This window comes from Pleurodeles waltl, chromosome 1_2, assembly GCF_031143425.1.
Source record: "Pleurodeles waltl isolate 20211129_DDA chromosome 1_2, aPleWal1.hap1.20221129, whole genome shotgun sequence".
NCBI classification, from domain to species: domain Eukaryota; kingdom Metazoa; phylum Chordata; class Amphibia; order Caudata; family Salamandridae; genus Pleurodeles; species Pleurodeles waltl.
The window spans coordinates 343,011,825-343,033,341 of record NC_090437.1 but is presented as its reverse complement, the minus strand read 5'-3'; the positions used below and the strand labels follow the sequence as shown (position 1 = coordinate 343,033,341).

Below are 21,517 nucleotides of genomic sequence, written 5' to 3'. Positions count from 1 at the left end.
TGCTTTCCTGTAAAAGAAAACAAAAATCCTCAGTCCCATAGTATTCTGGAAGAAACCTTGATGCTCTCCCAGATTACTCTCCCTTATACTGCATCACTTACCAAATTACTTTTTCCTATAGATTGGGTCATTTTGTCCAAATCAAGATTTGTTCTGGGATTTAAGAACCTACGTGACAAATAAATCTTAACACACTAACACAAAGCAGACAGCGCACTGTGTACATCAGTATCTTAATTTCAAGTTCCTTATTTTCACTATTTTAGCCTATGGTGTCTAATCTGGATTGTTTCACTGATGTAGTGAGTTCTCTCAGTCGGTACAAACAGAGAAGACTTGGAGCAAAAACCACAAAATCACAAGGCATCCCTTAAGGTAGTTATATCACTGGTGGTGAAAAGAACCCTAAGCACCCAGCCACTGAAGGATGTTGCTGTTGATATAGGTCAAAAGAATAGTCTCAACTAACAACTTACCACCTTTAAACAGGTTGCACTCACCTGACCAGCATATAATACACAGCAATAGATACAATTCACATGGCCAGTATTATGTTTTTTTTTTCTTTAATTTCTCTTCTCAAATCAGATTTTGATGAACAGCTGTCGATGTTCTGTCTCTTACTGGCTGAAACTTATTCAAGGCAATTTCAAGTGGAGGCAGAAGTGAGATTGCTTCTCGAATTAGCTTGCCCATTCAGGCTCCAAGTCTGCCACCTGACGCCTGTCACTTTACTCACGCTCCACATGGGGCAGAGAAGCGCAGAATTGATGGGGTTCCCATTCTGCCATTCCTTTTATGTCTTAACAATTGAAGCCATTTCTCAACTGCTTATCTCTGGCATATGAAGAAATGTGAACACAGCAGTAAGGAGGTACCAGATGCACTGATTTTAACAGATCAGATATGCTTGCTTACAGTTTTAATGGAAATAGGAGCCTACAGTGGGCCTGTCAGGTTGACGTGCATGTTTGGTGACACGGGCGAGCTCCTGGCAGGTCACTGTATTATTTGCATGATGGTGCCTCCAAAATGGTTTAGTGCAAACCCTAGGGTTATTGGTGATAGCTGGCCTGTTTGTTTCTCCTGAGTAGGAGGGATATGACCCCCACTAGTAGGTGACTCCAAAGAGGACATGGGTGCTTCGGTCAGCACGTGGCCAACTTTTGAGAAAATGCAGCCATATCCTCTCCATAGAGGTGGGAGACTGTGGGCTATGAAAGGGGTTTGACCATCTGTAATAGGGCGCAGATGTATTTATTTTGTCCGGCTTTTATCGGGGTTGTTTTAAACGTAAATGCTATCCATGACAAATGTGGAGTAGGTTGTAATTGACGACCCAGTTGCATGGTTGTATTATTTTACTGAGCTCTGTATATTTTGTGAGGGTAGTTGCCCAACGGTCACCTGTTAGGTTGTTGAAAATTCACATAAATAAAGTTGTTGAAAAAATGGTTAGTGCAGAGTGACATACCAGCTAAAAAAAAAAACTGCTGCCTGCCATGTTCTGGTCCCTAACGAAATACATTCTTGGCAACATGTGTGCCTTCTGTAATCATGAGATAGATTTTCATAAGTTTGAAATAAAGTCTACCATACATGAATAACTGGTGTGCTAGAAAATCTGACATTTTATTTTTATAACACCGGACATAATCCTCCTCTACAGTTATTCTCTTTCATTGTTCTCTGATGGGGTGAAAAAATATTGTGTATGTGCTGCAGAAATGTGCTTTAGCACAATAAATTATTTCCTCCTCCTTTATTCCACAGCGAAAACCATTTCCCCTTATCCTACATACTTAAAAAAAAATGTAAGTGTTTAGGAAACCTTTACATTCCATTTACTTAATAACTTTGTCTTTGCTAGAATGTTTCCTTGTGTAAACTGGGAGAATGTACTATTGAGAAGGGTTTAACTTGGTTGGGTCTTCTATTCCTTCGTAATGGCCTCCAACCTGCGACTCTCATGTGAGCACTTCATTCTCAATTCTACCTCTAAACTTAGTACTACAGATAATGTCCGTAGACCTTGACATTATGAAAGGATCAAGGATGACTTTCTTATTCACCAAAACGTCAATATGCCTCCTGTTAATTGACAAAGCACAGATTGTTCTGAAACAACACCACGGCCGTGTGGCACTGCAAAAAGCAAGGTGAAGTGTGGTCCTTAGTCCTGTGCCAGGAGGCTTTGTGCCTTTGGAGTTCGTTGAAACATCAGGGCATCTCCCCAATAGTGAACCACTTGATGAGATCTTTGAATGCCACAGTGAAGGTGCTCAGCCGATGGTGCCTGGTGGATCATGAATGGTGGCTGCATTTCCAGGCTTCTCCTGACAATGATGAGAACTTTGACCTGATCTCTTTACCACTTTCTACACCATGCAGTGGAGTTCCTGTGAAGGCTCTCCAGAAGATGTATTTCAGCTGGAGTGGAACACAGGTCTCCTGTTTGACTATCTCTTCTACATCTCCTGCCAGATCTCTGTAGACAATCAGGAACGACCCGGCCCAGGTCATCCTTGTGGCCCCGGATTCAACTAGGATTGTGGTACTCAGACCATCTGAGCACGTCTGTCTGCCTCCCGATCAGGCTACCACTTTAGGAGGATCTTCTGTTGCAGCATCAGAGCAGGGTTTTCCACCCGAACCATTGCACTCCACACCTCTATGCTTGGCGATTGAGCAGCAGCGGTTGACTTTGTTTGATTTGTCAACTGAAGTTAAGGATGTCATCCTGACAGTCAGGTTCCTTTCCACAAAGTGTGTTTATGCTGGGCGCTGGGGCAAATTTGTTTCCTTGTGTGGAGTTCTCTGGACAGGCCCTTTGCAAGTCATTTGCAAACTGTTGGATATTTTGTTTTTCTTTTCTCTTTGTCCCAACACACTATTTCTGTGGACACTATTGAAGGTTATTTAACGCTTTTAACCTTTCTGAATTTACAGGACCAAACATCTTTGTTTCAGTCTCCTGTTGTGATTAGTTTTCTTAAAGGTTTGAAAAGCATGCTCCCTCCCAGACTGTTTGTGATGCCACAGTGAGTCCCTAATTTGGTCCTGACATTTCTCATGTGTACACTCTCAGGTGTACACTCTTGGAGCCTGTGCACAGCTGGTTTTTGCGTCTTCTGACCCTAAAGGCAGTCTCCCTCATTGTGATCACTTCAGGTTGTCATGTTAGTGAGCTGCTGGCTCTGTAGGTGCAATCGCACCACACCACCTTTTTTCCGTGCACACTGGTACTGAGGACCAGGGTGGTCTCCTTGCCAAAAGTTGTGGCTCCTTTTCATGTTGGGCAGCCCATCACCCTGTCAACATTCTTTGCTCCGCCTCATCCCTCAAAAGAGGAAGAGAGACTCCATGGGCTACACCCCAAAAGAGCTGCAAGGTTTTACATTTGTCATACCAAAGACTTGGGATGGACTGTCAATTTGTAGTGGAGTTCTGTGTGGTAAAGTAAGGAAAGATGTTGCAGGAAAGAACTCTGTCAAAATGGATTGTCCTTTGCTTTAAGATCTGCTGCTTGTTAGCCAGAAACAGCCTCTAGAAGGGCTGAGGGCCCGTCCCCCTTGGACTAAGGCTACTGCCACTACATTAGCGTGCAGAATGCCTATCCTGCATTTTTTTATGTCAGGCCACAACGTGGCGTCCCTGTACATGTTCACAAAGCAGTACAGCCCTGACAGCCAGTTCCGATGGGAAGGGCATTTTGCTATTTGTCCTGCTTGACGTTTTGATCTGAGCCCCCTGCACATGCCCTCCACCTTCAGTGAGAGTACTGGATCGCTACTTTGGTATTTGTTCCGAAGCTGTGTTTAGAAGTATCCATTAAAAGAATAAGTTACTTACCTTTGGTAACACTCCTTCTGGTGGCTACTTTACCTTACAGCAGATTCCTCATTTCCCTCCCCATTCTGTAGAGGGGTCTCTTTTTACTATCCAAAAAGGTCCCAAATTAAAGATTTACACTCTGTTGCCTCCAATTGTTTTGTGCTGCACATCTGAGGGTGCCAAAAATATTCGGGCAAGAAATTAATGTCTACGTGTAGAGACGGTGGCTATATGCAGCTTTGCTTCGTCACTTCCAAGGTGGAACTAAGCCAATGCAAAGAGGCATGGCACAACCTAGCTGCATGTGGGAACACTGCTAAGAAAGTTCCAGGTCCAGCCTGCCGCCTGAGGAATACTTAAAAGGTGAGGTATTTGCTGCTAGATAGGAATCCACCAGAAAGAGTGTTATGAAAGGTAAATTCCTTGTTTTTCTTGTTTTAAAAAAAAATTCTTAAGCAAAGAAAGTTTATAAGCAGTTACTGTCAGACAAATTACATAGGTTTTTTAGTTTCATACTCTGTGTATTTATTTTTAATGTTTTTTTTAAGCAGTTACTGTCCAACAAATTACATAGGTTTGTTAGTTTCATACTCTTGTGTATTTATTTTTAATGTTTTTTTATAGACTTAAAAGTTTTTGTTGCGTCTAATGCCTATATTTATTACTTAATGTATGCAATTCTTGGTTATGCTACAGAATGAATCTTGAAGAGGAGTTAGATCAGTTGAAAGTGCAGGTTTCTATGGATAAAGCTACGATTCAGGAGCTAAAGCTATGTCTACAGCAGGAAAGAGAAGGTAAGAATTTGTAAGAATATTTTTTGCAAGTCAAGAATCAAATAGACGTAGCACACAGCACATTCATACTTTTGTAGGCCTATTTTTTCTCCATTTGATTTTGCAAAGTCTTCAAATTTGTTGCAGAATAAATCTTTTTCATAAAGTTGAGATCTTTTTTTGAGTTTTCCTCTCCTGTAGTTTGGTTCTAACAGTTTACTAACTTCCGAAGGTGGTCTTTATTCAAAAGGGTGCCGTAAGCATTTTAGGCAGAGATGTCAGACTTTTTATTTTTTATTTTTTTATTTTTTATTAATTCCAAATTGAGTTAATTAGAATGGCTGGCTACCCAGTCCCTATTCCAATAAACACTCTTTAGTTCCTGAATTGGTCTGTTTTTCACTTCTGGGTTGCTCCATTATTCAAAAGACATTTCTAGTGATTTAGTAGCTAATAGAAGGACTTTTAAGATAGTTCTGTGTCCTTTCACGGGTTCTTATCTGCATATTGACTGGTTGACGGAAGATGCTAGGAACAGTTAGAACTGATGCACATCCCAAAATTCTCTTGCCACCCCCACCTTCCAGACCTCCTTGCTGTACTGGGGACGTTTTGGGGTAGGAGGGACTGTCTAGCTCCTTCTTTATCTTCAAATATTCTTTTCCTTCTGGTAAATACTTCTAACCGCAGATTCCTCGCCTTCAGAATATCCACAGGTGGCACACATAAACCACAAAAATTTTCATGTAGGTAGTGTTGTGTGGCTCAGTTTTGACTCTTCTGCCTCAGAAGTAACAACTGGAGCTATATGTAGGTGCCACCCAGGCACACTGAACCAGTTCCCTTCTTTCTGCAACGTTGTATGCTGATCCTAAGGTAGCTTCTCTTTTTTCATCAGTTGACAAGTCTTTTTTTTCCCTTCCAAAAAGTTTTTCAGTGTGCAAAGAAAATGTCACCTCCGAAAACCACAAGCTTTAAACCTGGAAGGCACTGCTGCAAACAAATGCCTGTGACAGATCCCCATAAGGTCTGCCTCTGGTTTTAGGGTTCAGCAGTGACCAGAAATCAAGCGAAGAGTGTGCCATCCTACCATCACATCGCGCATTCGTGGGCCTTGTGGGATTCAGATATTATACCAGAGTATGACGGGACCCTTTACAACACCCTGCATTCCCATCTCCTCATCCCAACCCAGGCTTCCACACCATTTTCCTGGTGCATCATGGTCCATGTAGTACTTTCTGTCTCCAAACCCTGCCCTGATCATATCCTGTTGGTGGTGGCCTATTTTCTGTCTTAATTCCTGGGTCCTCTGGTCTTTCTGACCCTTTTATACCTGTCTTCTGGATTTTCCACTCTCTAGTCTCCAATCCGTACTCTATTCCTGTCTTTCTTGTTGTCCTGTCTTGTGGCTCCTGGTTTTGATGATCTTCCCCTTTCAAAGTCTGGGTGCAGTCTTCCTTTCATTGTTTTTTTTTCCTGAGTCCCTGCACCTGGCTTTCTCCTTCTCCTTTCATCTGTGCTTTTCCCCTGAGTCTCCAGGTATTTCAGCCCTGCTAGCACAGAGTGCAGTGGCCCGCAACTGACTTGGTTGTCCAGTTTCCTCATGATATTTCGGCTGCCTTTTGATTTAGTTTCTGTTACGTATTTTCTTATTTGTGCTATAGTTATTGTTCCCAGTTTTATATGCACTTGATTTGTCCTATTACATGTAACTCCTTAACTCTGTCTTATGTTCTATGTGTATTCCAGACCCGATTCCAGTCCTGCTTTTCCCTGAGCCTTATTCCTGTTTCTGTGTTCCTTCTTTTGCTCTCCTTTTCCTTCTTGTGTGCATATATTAAAATCTTGATTATGGTCATTGGTGCCAAGGGTGTTAGTTAGACTCCAAGTCCTAATCATCTGTTGTGATTTGTTTTCTCAAAGGTGTGGTCCACATATTTCCATTTAAAACTTTTATGATTCTACAGTGGGACAACCACCTAGCACTCTTTCTTCATAGGAGCTTCTGGGTGTCTTCCCAAAATGTGTAAGATTAAACTTTTCCTTACTTTTTGCAAGGTATTTTCACCTCATAGAAAGATCACTATCCAAGGAGCATACTTTTAGACCTGCCATCCTTGCCGTGGTATTCTCCCAAACATTTTGCTTTAACTCCCCCTGTTTTTGCTGAACTTGTTTTTGTTGGTGTTAGGATTATTCACACTTTAAAACTTCTAACCAGTGCTAAAGTGCTTGTGATTTCTCTTTGAAACATGGTAAAATTGGCTTACTCCTAATTGATACATTTAATTTACTTGTAGGTCCCTAGTAAACGGCATTTACATGTACCTTGAGCCTGTAAATTAAATGTTACTAGTGGGCTTGCGCGCTCTTTTTGCCACATACTGAAGTAGCTTTTTAAAACATCTCAGGCCTGCCAGTGCAGTGCCATTCGGGCCAGGCAAAATAAATCTGTTGGCAGGCCTAAACCTTCCTTATTAATACATATGTCACCTGTAGACCCTAAAAGGTCATAGGGTAGGATGCCTTGCATTTAAAAAGTAGGACACATGGGTTCTGAATCCTCTAATAGCGAAAAATCCCTAAAACTGTTTTTACTTCATAAGTCCTGTCTCTCCCATTGGATAACATTAGGTTACTTTAGTATTATATTTAATGAGTGATAACTTTTGTTTGGGAGCAGATAGAAATATGGTGAGAATTGTAATTTAAAGTCCTCTTCAATAGTAAAATTGGATTTTAAGCCCCAGTTCTGAAAATGCCACTTTTCCAAGGTGGCATTTTCCTGCCCTACCATTTGTGCTGTCTGCCAGTATCCTGGGTCACATGACTGTGAATGGCCCTGGTGTTGGGGTTTGTGTATTCCTTCCAGACCTTGACGTAAAATGGGATTAGGTGTGGACAGGATGGGACATCCTGTGAGGATGGTTGGGGCAGAGATTCGTCCCCCTTCCCACTTACATGGCCTCCAGCACACACAAAGGAACCTGACACCAGTCTTTTGTCACATCAGACTTTTTGAGCATTGACATGGGAAGGGAAGGATTTTCCAGAGCCAGATTTGGGGATAGTATAGGGTACCCCTTCACCTCAAAGGCGGGCATCAGGTATACATATTGGGCTTCCAGAGCCACTCTTCAGTACACTCTTGGACCTGCTGGCACTACAGAAGGGCTGCCTTCTACTCCAGAGGACGTCCCTGCTACATCCAGAGGACAGTCCTGCTGCTTTATCACTGCCTTTACCTGCCGAAGAGAGATCGGCTGGTTAAGGCCTGTCCTGCTCTCTGAGTAGGAATACTAGACTTGCGTCCTTCATCCCAGGCTTCCTGAGTGACTCCAAGGGTCAGTTGGCTATCCTCCTGTCTTACCAAAGGGACACAGCAAGCTCCAGAGGCCTTCCTGAAACTGCCAAACTGACCTACTGCACCGGACCTACCTGGAGCTGCAAATCGACCTACCTGAGTTCGGCTGACCTTTGCTGCAGGTGCCTCCCCAGGCACTAGACTCTTGGCTGTAAAGAAATGTAAAATACTGAAGTTTTGGGATCTTAGTGACTGCAAATGGGACCATTCGTGCTAAGACTCTGCCACTTGTGATACCCTCCAGCATGAAGCTCCGGTGAACCAAACTCTTTGCACTACAGCAACCACCAGTGATGACTGGCAGCACGAGATCTGTACATTGCGCTACAGCAACGATAGCCTGCGGTGACTGCTGGTGCGAAGCTCCTGCAACAACCGTTCGAGACGTCATACTGGCTGTTCGTACTGCAGCAATGACAGCCGGGGCCACCTGGCCTGCTCTTCTTGCTGCAGCGACGACCACCCATGATGCTGTCCCTGCTTCCTCCTCTATCACAAACCGAACTCTTAGCACTTCCAGCAGGGCTAACTAGGTTCCTGCTGTCTGCCTTAACTTGTGGTTTTCTTCTGGTCTAGAACAACCAGGTGACAGCGAGTGGCACTTTGTGCTTTTAGGAGCTATGTCTACCTAAAACTTCTAAATTACATAAATCCAGTTATACTGATTGTTTCTTTCTCGTTCTGCTATCATGTTACTTGTAAACATTTACTCTATTTTTCTAAAATGGCCTGGGGTTTTTCTTGTGTTATGTTTTCACTATATTACTCTGTGTGCTGCATAAATACTTTGCACATTGCTTCTAAGTTAAGCCTGACTGCTTTCTGCCAAACTACCAGAGGGCTAAGTGATGGTTAATTTAGTGACTTTAGTTGCATACCCTGACAGATATTGTGGTTGCTGCTTAAGTGGGGGTTTCCACTCCCTCAGCCAATAACCCGATTTCTTACTCATACAAGCCATCATTTGGTAGTTACATTATCTCTTGCACCTCTTTGTTGTTGTATTTGTGTTATCTTATAGTTCATCTTTACAGACTCTCTCCTGCACACAACATGCTCCTGCCTACTCCAGTCCTCCTGTTCTGTCCTCCCTTCTTTTCCACTCTTCAGATACTTAATTGTATATGTTTTACCCCCTCTGTATAAATAACATGTCCCTGCAGTCAGCAAGCAACCTCCTGTTACCTTATCCTGTCCTGAACTTCGCTAAATCCCTGACAATACAGCTGGTGGCTGTGCTCTCAGAGCCAACTTTGCCTCCTGACACCACTTCAAGTTCAGCTTAAATGGAGCCGATCACACACCCAACAGATGATCAATGCTGACTCCTGCTGTGGCGACACTGGCGCGGCTGACTGGCGTTGAGCCCAATCCATCCCAATCTCGAACAAATCCACACACGAGTTCAGTTCCCGTGCACCCGACCCACATTCCTTCTGATTCAGACAAGACATTTCCTTTGCCTAGAGGCCCCCTTCCAGTTCTCCAACTACTCTTTGGGTCAGTTTCTGATCTAAGCCATCCCACTTTTGGTGATGGTGGGGCTTATATTTCCTCACAATACAATTTTGACAGTTTCTATACTGACCTATAAGATGTCAATGGGCTGGACACTACCCTGACATTAGACTTGTGTCTTCCCCTGATCGTTCTACAGAGGAGTCTGTGTCCTTTCCCGTGGTAATTAGAAGGGCAGCTGAATTCCTAGATGAGCAGCTGCCTTCAATTGAAGTAAAGGCTAATGTCCTCACAGCGGTACTGCAACCCTAACAATATTCATCAGCACCTCTGCTACCATTTAATGAAGCACTTACTGATACCCTCATGAAAGCCTGTTCATGCCTACCAGTAACTACACAAGTGACATGTTGCTTTAGACCCGATGCTGGTGACCCTGCCTTCGTCATGCAGCATCATACTGGGGAGAGTCTGTTGGTACAGTCGTCCACCACCCAAGTCAACCCAAAATCCTCTCCTATGACCCTGCCAAATAGGGACTTGAAAGGGATCGAAGCATTTGGGAAGAGGATGTCTTCCTTTGCTAGCAATGCCATTAAGTCCATCAACACCATCTGTTTGCTGGGACACTACTCCCATGCATCATGGGCCTCCAAGGATAAAACTAACAGAAGAGTTCAGAGCCACTTTGGCACAGACCATTCAGGATGGCTAGGATTCTGCCAAGTATGTCATCGGTTCAGGTCTAGACCTAACAGACTGCTTGGGTAGAGTGGTTGGTATTAGTGTGGTTCTCTGGCACCACAAGGTGATGAGATCCACAAGCTTTTTGGGTGACGTCCATGCTTCACTCATTGGCAAGAAGGCTAGATCCACCATCAAGCGCTTTAAAGAAATCAGAACAAGTGCACCTTACCTTGGCCTTTCTACTCCTGCAAGGTAGTATCCAAACCAAGTTAGCCCCCTTATAAGGCATCACTAGGAGAGTCACCTTGAAGCAACGTCAAGGGCCAAAAATCCAACAGTAGCTACCCTGCCCCTTTTGACATCACAAGAGGGGCTCTAGCAGGCGACCTGCAGGCTAGCAGGGGTAACTAAGTTCTCAGATCCAAGTTTCTCCAGCAGCAGTCTCAAAGCTACTTTTGTTAACACTTTCGGTAAACAACCACTTTGTGGAAGGCAGGATCAGTAATTTTCTCCATGGGTAGCAAGCAGTAATGTCCGACAGGTTTGTCCTGCTGATAGTCTTAAGGGGCTATGCCCTGAAATTTGTTTCCGTCCCGCTGCCTATCATACTTACATCACAGGCACTTTTGGCGAGCTATTTGTACATTTTGATGCAGGAAACCCATAGTCTTTATGAGAAGAGAGCTATAGAAAGGGTCTTGGTCTTGGAAACTGGCACTGGGTTTTACTCACTCAGTTTCCTCGTGCTGAAAAATGGCCAAGGTTTCCACCCTGTTTTAGATTTTTGACCCCTTCCTGTGGAAGGAGGAATTCAAGATGTTCACAATGGCCCAGGTTCTCTTTGCTCTGGATCCTGGAGACTAGATGGTCCTGTCTTTCATGCCCACAGACGCAACCTGTGGATCAAGGTGAGCTATAAGTGTTTTCAGTTTTCTGTGCTTCCTTTTGACCTCACCAGTGCCCCACTGGTGTTCACAAAAATGATGGGGGAGGTTGCAGTATAGCTTCGTAGGTCCAGAGTATCAGACTTCACCTACCTCATCGACTGGCTGCTGATGGTGTGCTTGCCACAGATCTTTGTAGACCATCTCCAGACTACAGTGAACCCTCTTCAATCATTGGCTTTATGGTCAAGTTGCTGAAGTCAAATCTGACTTTTTTGCAGTGGGGTCACTTTCATTGGAGCCATCCTGGATATGGTGCATTTTCAATCCTTTCCCTGGATCAACGAGCCCATGATGTGTAGGCTATGATTTTGATATTTCAGTTTCAGGGAACATGGCTTTGAGGCTTTTAGGACTATTTGCCTCCTGTATCCTGCTCATCGATCATGAAAGATGACATGTGTAATCTGTATTGGGATCTAAACATGTTTTTCTCAGTGGTTGCATGTAACGTACTTTACACAGAGAACAACTTCTCTAATAGTAAAAAGGTTACTTCAGTGTGATTTTGCCACACTGCACATATTTAACCGTTGTGTCCTGGTTTTTGTAAAATTACTTTTGTTAAAAAAAAAGTACATATGAAAATAACTATTGCATAAACCATATATGCAGATTCGCCGAGTAAACTCTATTACCTTTATTGAGGTAAAGGAGGGACATAATGATTCACTCAACAATGGTGATAAATAGCATTGTATATATGTTCTGTCTGTGTATGTAGCTGTAGATATATATTTATTCAGTCTGCCTGCAAAGTGTGCTTTCTTGGGGGTGCAGGCAAATGGAGATGCCAGCCTGTTACATATCCACAAGTCCCAGGAGCTGAAGGACTCGCATGGTTGTGGTATTATCACATTGTACTTGGATAAACTGAGTGAAAAGGCTGTCAAAATCCTGTGAACAAGGCCAAGTCAGGCTGAAACATGTCGGGTTTTTAACACTGTGTTTTTGCACAAAGAATTAAGCCATCTAAAATGAGTGCTGGTTTGTATTTATGTCACTGTGTAGTTATAGTTACAACCAATTTTGTACAGGAAATTGATTTTTTTGGTTTGCTAATAATGTTGGTGCCCTTTGACTAATAATAATGAAACTTTCCCAAAAAAAACAGTTCATCCACCTCAGCTCCTTTCAGTAAAGTTTCAGGGTGATCCTAGAAGGTTTGAGAAAAAAAAACGGGGAGCGGGGAAGGGGGGCGGGGGGTTCCCCAAAACTCTTTTTCCCATGCAAGTTCCCACAGAAACCACTGAAAACTGAAGTAACTATGACCTGGCCTTCACCATGCACTGCTTGTGACCTCCCATATTACATCTCTCATTGAATGCTTGTTGGAAAGTGGCCCATTTGGCTTGGTACCCCCACTTTTTGCCTGATATCTGATGCTAAAATTACTGTGTGTGTGCTGGGATCTTGCTAACCAGCCCCCAGCATCCTTGTTCTTTCCCTAAACTGTACCATTGTTTCCACAATTGACACACAGCTAAGTCCCTTGTAAATGTTACCAGTGTTACCAATGGCCCTATGGCCAAGGAGGATCTCTAAGGGCTGCAGCATCTATTGTGCCACCCTACGGGACCCCTCAACAGACACATGCACACTGCTGTTACAGATTGTGTGTGTGTTGGTGGGAAGAAAAAGGTAAAGTCAGCTTGGCATCCCTCTCTGGGTGCCATGCCCACAAACCACTGTTTGTGGCTTAGGTAGGCCAACCCTCTAGCAGACCTCACAGCCCTAAGGCATGGTGCACTATACCACACATGAGGGCATAGGTGCATGAGCAATCTGCAGTGTCTAAGTCCATTCTTAGACCCTATAAGTGCAGTGTAGCCATATTGAGTACATGCGCTTTGAGTTTATGATTACAAACTCCACATTTCCATGATGGCTTCACTGAAGACTGGGAAGTTTTGTATCAAACTTCTCTGCTCATTAAACCCACCCTGAATCCAGTGTTGGATTTATTGCAAAATGTGCACAGAGTGCAGTTTAGAGATGCCCCCTGTATTTCACCCAACCCTCTAGTATGAGGCTGACCGGTCTGGGCCAACCTGCTACTAACATCCGTTTCTGAGCCCATGGGGTGAGAGCCTTTGTGCTGTCTAGGGTCAGGGACAAAGCCTGCTCTGGGTGGAGGTGCTTCACACCTCCGCCCTGCTTAAACAGAAACACTTGGTGGTGAGCCTCAAAGGCTCCTGCCTCTTGTTTTGCTGCATCAGGGCACTCCATCTAGTGGAGATGCTTGCCCCCCCAACCAGGCCCCACTTTTGGCGGCAGGTCCAGCAAGAAAATCAGGAGGAGTGTCCACCCTAGCTTGGACCACCCCTAGGGATCTCAGAGCTTAAGTGAACCACTCCACTCCTGGAGAATCCTCCATCTTTGTTTTGAGGATATTACCCACCCTCCAAGGAATGTGCCACCCTCAGGGTCAGTAGCCATTGGCTACTGCCTTTTGATCCCTGTAACACCCTGAATCTGGTATTTAGGGACACACCAGCAGAGAAGACTGCAAACGGCAACTGACTTTTCCCCTAGCCCTACCAGCCTGTGTGCAGTTTCAAGACTTCTGCTACAAAAGGCGACACATCCTGCAGGACCAGCGACCTATACAAACCCCCTGAGGACTACATACCTAACCAAGGACCAAGATCTCCTGAGGACAGCGGCCCTGTCCAGAAAGAACCCTCCAAGAAGTACTCCAGAACCACTCGGATCCGCAAATCTTGCCCACTCTGTACCCAACACCCACAGTCTGATTCCAGGTGGCTCACCAGTCCAGAGAAGGTCCCCAGACGATTCTGACCTAGAGTCCAGCCTGGATTGATCCCTCCTGATCAACAACGAGGGTGCCTGCAGCCTAAATGCAAAGGACCGCCATGACCGGCTCCAGTGAAGATTTCCCGATGCCTAAAGGTACCCTTGCACCAACAGCCCCCTGGCCTTGGGGAACCCAACTGAAGGTCCAGCATCGTACAATGGGCTCTCTACTTATCTGTCCAGCCATTGGTCTTCTTCAGCCAACTCCCTGGACCAAGCCTGCAGCATCTTTGTGATCCCCTGGGTTCCTTCATTGAAAAGCATTGGGCACCCAATGCTGTATTTGCACCCAGCCACCACCTGCCACTGAGTGTGTGTATTTGGTGCTGGCCCGTGAGCCTCCTCTCCCCTGTGCCGACCGAAACCCCCCAGGTCTGTGCCCTCAAGTCGCGGATATTACCTGCAAGCTATTTCTTTCTAAGTGCCCCCAGTCTCCATAGGATTCCATTGGATGCCCAACACCAACTTTGACCTCTTCACTTGGCCGACACCGTTTTGCGAGTGGTGCACCCTTGGTGTCTTCCTAAGCTTTGCCTTCTGGACAACCTAACCCCCGAAGACTGGGGATGGTAAATTGAGTCCTTACCTGCAAATTGTATTGTTAATTTTCCTCCCCTAACACTGCTTGCTTTCTATGAGGATTTGCATTGTCTTCTTTTGAAATTAGAAAGTATTACTTACCTGAAAAGTGTTTTATCTGTGAATTCCAAACAAAGTGCATTTGATACTTAAACGTGATACATTGTTGAAACTGTACTTACCTGCAACAAAGTTCCTTTTGGTTCTTAAAATAAATTAACAAAATATATTTTTATGTACATAAACATTGCCTTGGAGTTAGTCTTTGAGTTTGTGCCTCATTACTTTACTGTGTGTACAACAAATGCTTAGCACTACCCTCTGATAAACCTAGCTGCTCGACCACACTATCTCAAAAGAGAGCATTATTATTATCTACTTTAGCCTCTATAAAGTCTCTAGGGATCCACTGGGTTCTGTGCACACTATACCTTACTTCGGTGTGGTGTATACAGAGCCAGCTTCCTACAATGCTTTACAACATCATTAGTAAAATCTAATTTATAGTTACATCAGTTTGATAGACAAAGAAGAAATACTATTCAATACTTGTATACAAAATACAAAACTACTAATTGAAGGGTTCCATACATTTAATAATTATTTCTTATGGATTGTCAATATTGGTATTATTGCAATGACAAATAAATCTATCTGTATATTATTTGCGTGATATTTCCAGACTGTTCTTTGTAATTTCACTTGTGGGTGATCTTAATATTAGAAAATCAGTGACAAACTGGTTCTTTAAGTAAAGTTTGTATACATTTACAAATATTATTAGTTTGACAGCAGTTCACCCATGTTCTTATGATTATCCACAATAATAGCCAAGATGACCAGATGTCCATATTCCTCACAGTGAGTCTACATAAAATCATCTAATTTACTTTTTTAAAATAATTGTCAGTCCTCCATCTGCGGTCTACAAAACCCATCTGAAAAGATAAAGTAAATATTCAAATCAAATCACAATTTTCCCTAGCATGTTACTCATATTAGATCATTGTAAGAGGCACTATCGTTGAACATTTTTGACACTTAGGAGCACATATAATTTCTCTTTTTTTTTAGCCCATTTGGTTCCTTGGTATCTTGTTGTAATATATACTGGCACTAATGTAGTCACTTTTTTCTCTCTGGTCCCTCCTCTCAGTTCCAGGTACAGCATCAATCACACTATATAGCTGTGTGCTGTCTCCATTGTGTTATTCCCAGAACTTTCTGGCTACTGGGTATGCATTGTCTCTAAGTTCTATTGGTAGTAGATATTGTAATATTCTCTTGTGAAGAGGAAGTTTACTGCTTCTTATATATTTTTGTGGCATGAACAGGTCAGCATGTATCTCATATGATACTCATAGTAGTATGCTGTGTATGATTGATGCATTGCCATGTATGCTTACAAATTCACAGCATCAAATCAGAAACCACAGAGACACATATGAGCTTGAAATAAAAGACAAACATTGTATTCAGAGACTGAGTTCCATAACCATCAATAGGATCCAGACAGTGCGTACTTGCACTATGATTGACTTGTTAAGAGTCCTTTTGTTTCAATAAAATAAGTTATTGCCTCATTGTAAATTTTATCTAAGTTCTTATTAGAAACACTATTGTAGCTACAATATCTTTTCATTTTCACCTTCTTGACATTTTAATAAACCATTTCAGCCTTACCGCTTCTTTAAGTATTCAGTTTATTTTATTTTTTTAAATAAAATAAAACCGCTTTAGGCTCTGTATTGGCCACTGCAACACCTCTGAATGTGAGTTAGAGGTTTATTCGATGTCCGTTCCTGTTTTTCCACGTTTTATTGATGCTGCTCTGTGCTTCTACAGTGTCTCACTCACAAATTCCTCCGCGCTCAGCAGTGACTGGCTCAAATGACTTTGCATAGGGCCTCAGTTTTTAAGCCTTGTAGACAGTATCACAAAAATCTATCCCTTTCAAACTCCTACCCTTAACTGTATGTGGTGTTTAGGGTTAGGACATGCCATCGACTCTTACCAATCTGGGGCCAGGGAGAAGGGGGCCCTTCCATGTACTTTGCAGGGGGGCGCCCTCAAGTTTCGTTATACCGCTGAGACAACCTTCTGGCACATAAGCAGATGAGATCGGAGTTTCTCAGTTCTTGAGTCAACCCCACACAGACCTTTTAGCTAGCGATACTGATTTTTTTTTTCAAGGACTATTCTGAAACTCTTTGGCTGCTTCCCTTGGTGTTGGAAGTTTTCCTCACTGCGGGCTTGGTGATTCTGGCGGCTCTGTCCCAGTGTCACATCTCTATCTGCTTTGACCCCAGAGGCAACATCTAAACCAGCTTTCCTTTTCTCCACTGCTCAGTTTAGAAGCATAGAATTGAAATCCTAAAAAACATGATCTTTGGTACTGACAAGGTTTCCCTAGTACAACAAGGTAAATACTGTAAACCTAGTAATATTACTAAGCAGTTTTTGGGTAACTGAAGCACTCCTTAAGCCTGACAAATAGTTCCTCTTAAGTCTAGGATACAAATTGTCACTGCACGCTACATATTTTCACAAATGCACCTGAAATTTTTCTATTTAAAAACCAGGTGTGCTGTACCGGAAATGTTTTTTCACCTGGGACAGTACAGTCAGTGAACATGAACAAATATTTATTATACTTTTATTTATGTTTTTTTAACTGAATAAACTAATTATGAAAATAAAATGCAGCCTTAATAAAAACCCTAGGTTTGCTAAACACAGGGGGCCAAAACGTGTTGGCTAGCATTGTGTGCTGCTCACGGAAGACATATGACACAAATAAGGAACATGATTTCTGACAAGAAACCTAGACATTTTCAAGCTCATATAGCTTGAATCGTTATTACACTGTTGAATTTAGGGTTTTTACATTCTTCTTATGCGTCATCTTCAGTCACAGGGCACTGCTGCATCCTCTTTTCCTGCAGCAGGGGAATGTCAGGCTCTGGGCTTGAACCCTCCACATTATGGCTGTGAAAACGCATGCTGTTATTTCTGACTTCTCTCTGAAATGTACATACAGTACTGCACTCTGCTCTTTGTTTCTGACACTGGGTCCCATTGTGTTTTTTCTGTGTCTGTGAGAAACTGGCACCTTGTTGCAGTACCCCTCCACTTTTTGCCTGGTTTCTGAATGCAACTTGGACTGGAGTGCACTGGGATGCTTTTAACCACGTTCCCAGTGCCAGTGTTCTTTCCCTAAAATATTGGAAAAATATTGGAAACACCTTTAGCTGCCACTATAAGTCCCTAGTAAAGGGTACTTAGGTACGCAGGGCATGGGGTACTAAGGGTAGGCCCCTGAGGGCAGCAGCACTGATTGTGCCACCCTCTAGGGCCTTGCATCCAGATGCACACATCACTGCCATAGCAGGCTAAGTGTCCTGGTGCAAACCTAAAATGCAAACTCCACATGGTACACTGCCTGTGTGCCCTGTCCACTGTACACTGCATACCATATAGGTAAGTTGCCGCTCTAGCAGGATTTTCAGCCCTAAGGCAGGGTACCCTATGTTGTATGTGAGAGCATAGCTGCAGGAGCAATATGCCCCCACTGTGTCCTTGCCAAACCTGGGACATAGTGAGTGAAAAGAACAACCATTTTTAATATATGTACTGGACACTGGTCAACACGAGTTTCCCAGCAACACGATGGCTACTCTGAACCCTGGGTTGTTGGGTATCAAATAACTCAGAATGATAAATCCAAACTGGTACCAGTACTGGATTTAATATAAAATGTGACCCTGCAAAAGCTAACAAACCTAGCATGGTTGCTGACTGGTTCCAGACAGCCTGCCACCTCCAGACAGCCAATATACAAACCTTGGGGGAGAGCCCTGTCTCTCTGGTTGGTAAAACAAGCTTAACACCCCCTCCCTCAGGAATGTGCAATGCTGTGGCAGTGAGCTTCAAAGGGCTACCACCCTTGAAACTCGATCCCCCAGGCCTGCTGCTAGCAGCAGATGCCCTCCCCCTTTGCAAATCCCCAGTTTTGGCAATAGCAAAGGCGGAAAACCTAATGAAGGATACGAGGAGTGGCCTCACCTGGCATACATCATCCCTAAGGTGTGTTGCCTGCGAGGTGGGCCCACTCTTTCATTTTCCTCCATCTTGGATGCAAGGAAAATAGCCAATTCGGTTTAGGGCAGTGACCCTTTCCACAGGAAGTGGTCACTATTGTGGGTGTAGCCACCCAAAGGTATGTGTCCCGTTGGACACTGCCAGGTATCCCATAAAATGCCCACAAAATTCAGTATTTAGTGTGCACCCCTAGACCAAGAAAATAGATTCAAAAGGACAAAGAAGACCAGCACCAAAGAAGATCCAAAGCAAGAGAACTGTGGACCTGCTGCATCAAGAAAAGGTGCCAAACCCTGCCTGCTGCATCCAGGACCTGACAATCGCCGCTGCAGAGGAGCTGGACACTGGACTGACCTCAAGAAACGCAGAGGACCTCCAGGCTTCACAAATCGCCCAAGATCTCCCTCTGGGGTGAGTACCACCCTGCCACCAGCAAAGAACCAACAACCCAGTGAGGGTCACTTCACTGACTGACCTATATCTCCCAAACCTGAAGTCGCAGCCGGACCGACGGCACACTGATGATTGCCAGGACAAACCTTGCAAGTGTACCACATTTGGTGGCACTGCGCCCTCCAGTGGCCGAGTCGTGCCAACACCCTCAGTACTGGTCAGCTGACGTCGGACAACCAAAAAACCAAATCTCCCAGAGCTGAAAGAGGACGAGGAAGAAGCCCCAGTCAAGCGGCTTCAGGAACACCCCGGATGTCCTGCCGGATTGCCCCCTGTGTCCTGTAAGTGACCGACAGAGACTTACATCCAGATCCAAAGGGCCTCTTTGCGCCCAGCCTCTGGCTTACCAATTCGCTCTGCGCCCGGCCGCCCTGAGCCCTGCAACGAAGAACCAGATGTGCCCCAAGGGACTCTCACCCCTTGCAACCTCAACACTCAAAGGAGACCCCCATGCACTATCTTTAAAGCTGCAAGAACAGACCTTTTCCAAGTGTCCTCCTCAGTGGCCCTGCACCAGCTCCAAAAGTCTTTTGCGCATTTCTCCCAACGGAACCGGGAGCCACCCAAACTTCTCCTGCTGGCACAGCGTGCCAACCGACGACATCGACCAACCTGCAAAAGCAGAATTTGGTAAACTCACTGTGTGATTTCATTTTTTTTTTTAAGTGACTGCCTGTTGATTTCTATGGTGCGTAATGACGCACAGAAAGACTGCATTTATTAACATTTCAAAAATCCATATCTTAAAAAGAACTTAACCAATTTTGAAAATGTTAGTCTTAAAATTTATATAAGAATCTGAAGTATTTTTATAAATTGGTCTCGAGTTATTCCTTCAAATGTGTTAGTTGCATGAGTGATACTGTGAGTACAACAAATGCTTTGCATCTCTCCAAGATTATCCTACCAGCTCGACCAAGCTACCTTAAAAAGTAGAGCATAAGGTGATCTACTTTGTACCTCTGGAAACCAACATATGGTTGCCTGGACTCCCTGCACAGTGTGCCTAGTTTTGCGCACTACATAGAGGGCCAGCCTCCTACAGTGCCATCTCCCCAGAATGTTTTCCACAGCCTATGACAATTTTTCATTAAAAGGAGGAAGTGGAAGCCTTGGGTGCTTCTGTGACCTTTACCAACCCAAACCCCATTTGGCAGGTCCTGCAGCTGCAGTGGCATAACAGAAAATGATGACCTTCTTGCTGAGTATAATGAGGGGCCCATGAATGTCCTATATCTCACAGATATTCACTAACATTGACCTGAATGGAGCCCACCTGAAGGGAAGAGGGGCCCCTAACTGGATGGAGCCCCCTGCACAACAGGGTCTGCAGATGCTTGTTACGCCCCTGCCTGCAGATACTGTAGATGATCAGATCACATACCTGTGAAGCCTTTTGAAGAACTTAAATTGTGCATAAAACATATAATATGGGTACAGCACAAGGTGATATTTTCCAAGAAGCAAACGTGAACATCATAAGAATGGTGTAAAAGGTAAATGGTCCTTTGTCAAGAAGAAATTCCACTTTATCCTAATGAATGGTAGCTTCTTCAGGGGGGTGGAATTCCTATCACCCGACATCCAAGACATATTGTTTGGGGTCAAGGGCAACAAGTTTTTTCATGTTTATTTTGTCCTTTGGACAAGTAGCCCCAACCCCCTGCAGCACTATCCCTTTGGCTGCCAGTTTACAGAGAAGGGAACTGTCTGCATTTGAGGTATTTGTGGGTCCATATGTTAATGCTATTCACACTTGTATTTATGGTTCATTAATGTTTGAAAAGTTTAAAAATATGAGGCTAAGTATAATGCTCTCAGAATGCTCTCTGATTGGATGCAAATGTTTGCAATAGCTTGTAAGCAAGAATGGGGATTCTTTGCTTTCAAAATAAAATGTTCAGAAAAAAATGCAAGGAGAAAAAAAAAGTTTTGTTACTATGAAATTTTAGGTGCTATTTCTTTTGAAGAGTCATTTAGAAAAATGTGTTGATGCATGCTAGTATTTCCAAAAAATATTACTAATAGAAAATCAGTGTCACCATTTTCAACAAGATTATGGCAAGCATGAAAATAACAAAGCACTGGCAAAGCCAACCCATCCAACATTTTTTGTGAGTTTTTTTATTTCGTCAATGCGTGTCTTGTTTTGACATGGTGTTTGTATCCCTTTATTGTTGTGGGAGCTGCCAGGCTCTCACCATTGTAACAATGGCATAAAGCAACATTTTTTTGGTCTCAAAAGCACACATTGCCACCAGTGGCATAACAAAGGCCCTGCAGTCACCCTCCTGGGGGGCCCCCGCCAGCACAGCACCTGCCCTGATTGAGTCTTGGGGGGCATCCTTCCATGTTCTTTTCAGGGGGCCCCCTTCAGTTTCGTTATGCCACTGATTGCCACAGTAGTTCCTAGCACTGAACAAAACTTAATTGTGTGCCCATATGCTCCTTGTGGAAGAGCAGAATGCAATCACTCACAGTAAAGCCAGCCGATAGATATA

At 43.8% G+C, this 21,517-nt stretch overlaps 1 protein-coding gene across 1 annotated transcript in view; it reads left to right on the top strand.

Annotated features, from left to right (window-relative positions):
* The window catches only part of CNTLN (centlein), a 1,263,565-nt gene that overhangs the window by 632,164 nt on the left and 609,884 nt on the right, over positions 1-21,517 (top strand). The window contains exon 14 of the mRNA XM_069239496.1: positions 4,531-4,631. Within this exon, the coding sequence (XP_069095597.1) occupies positions 4,531-4,631 (101 nt within the window). The remainder of the gene's footprint in view (positions 1-4,530; positions 4,632-21,517) is intronic.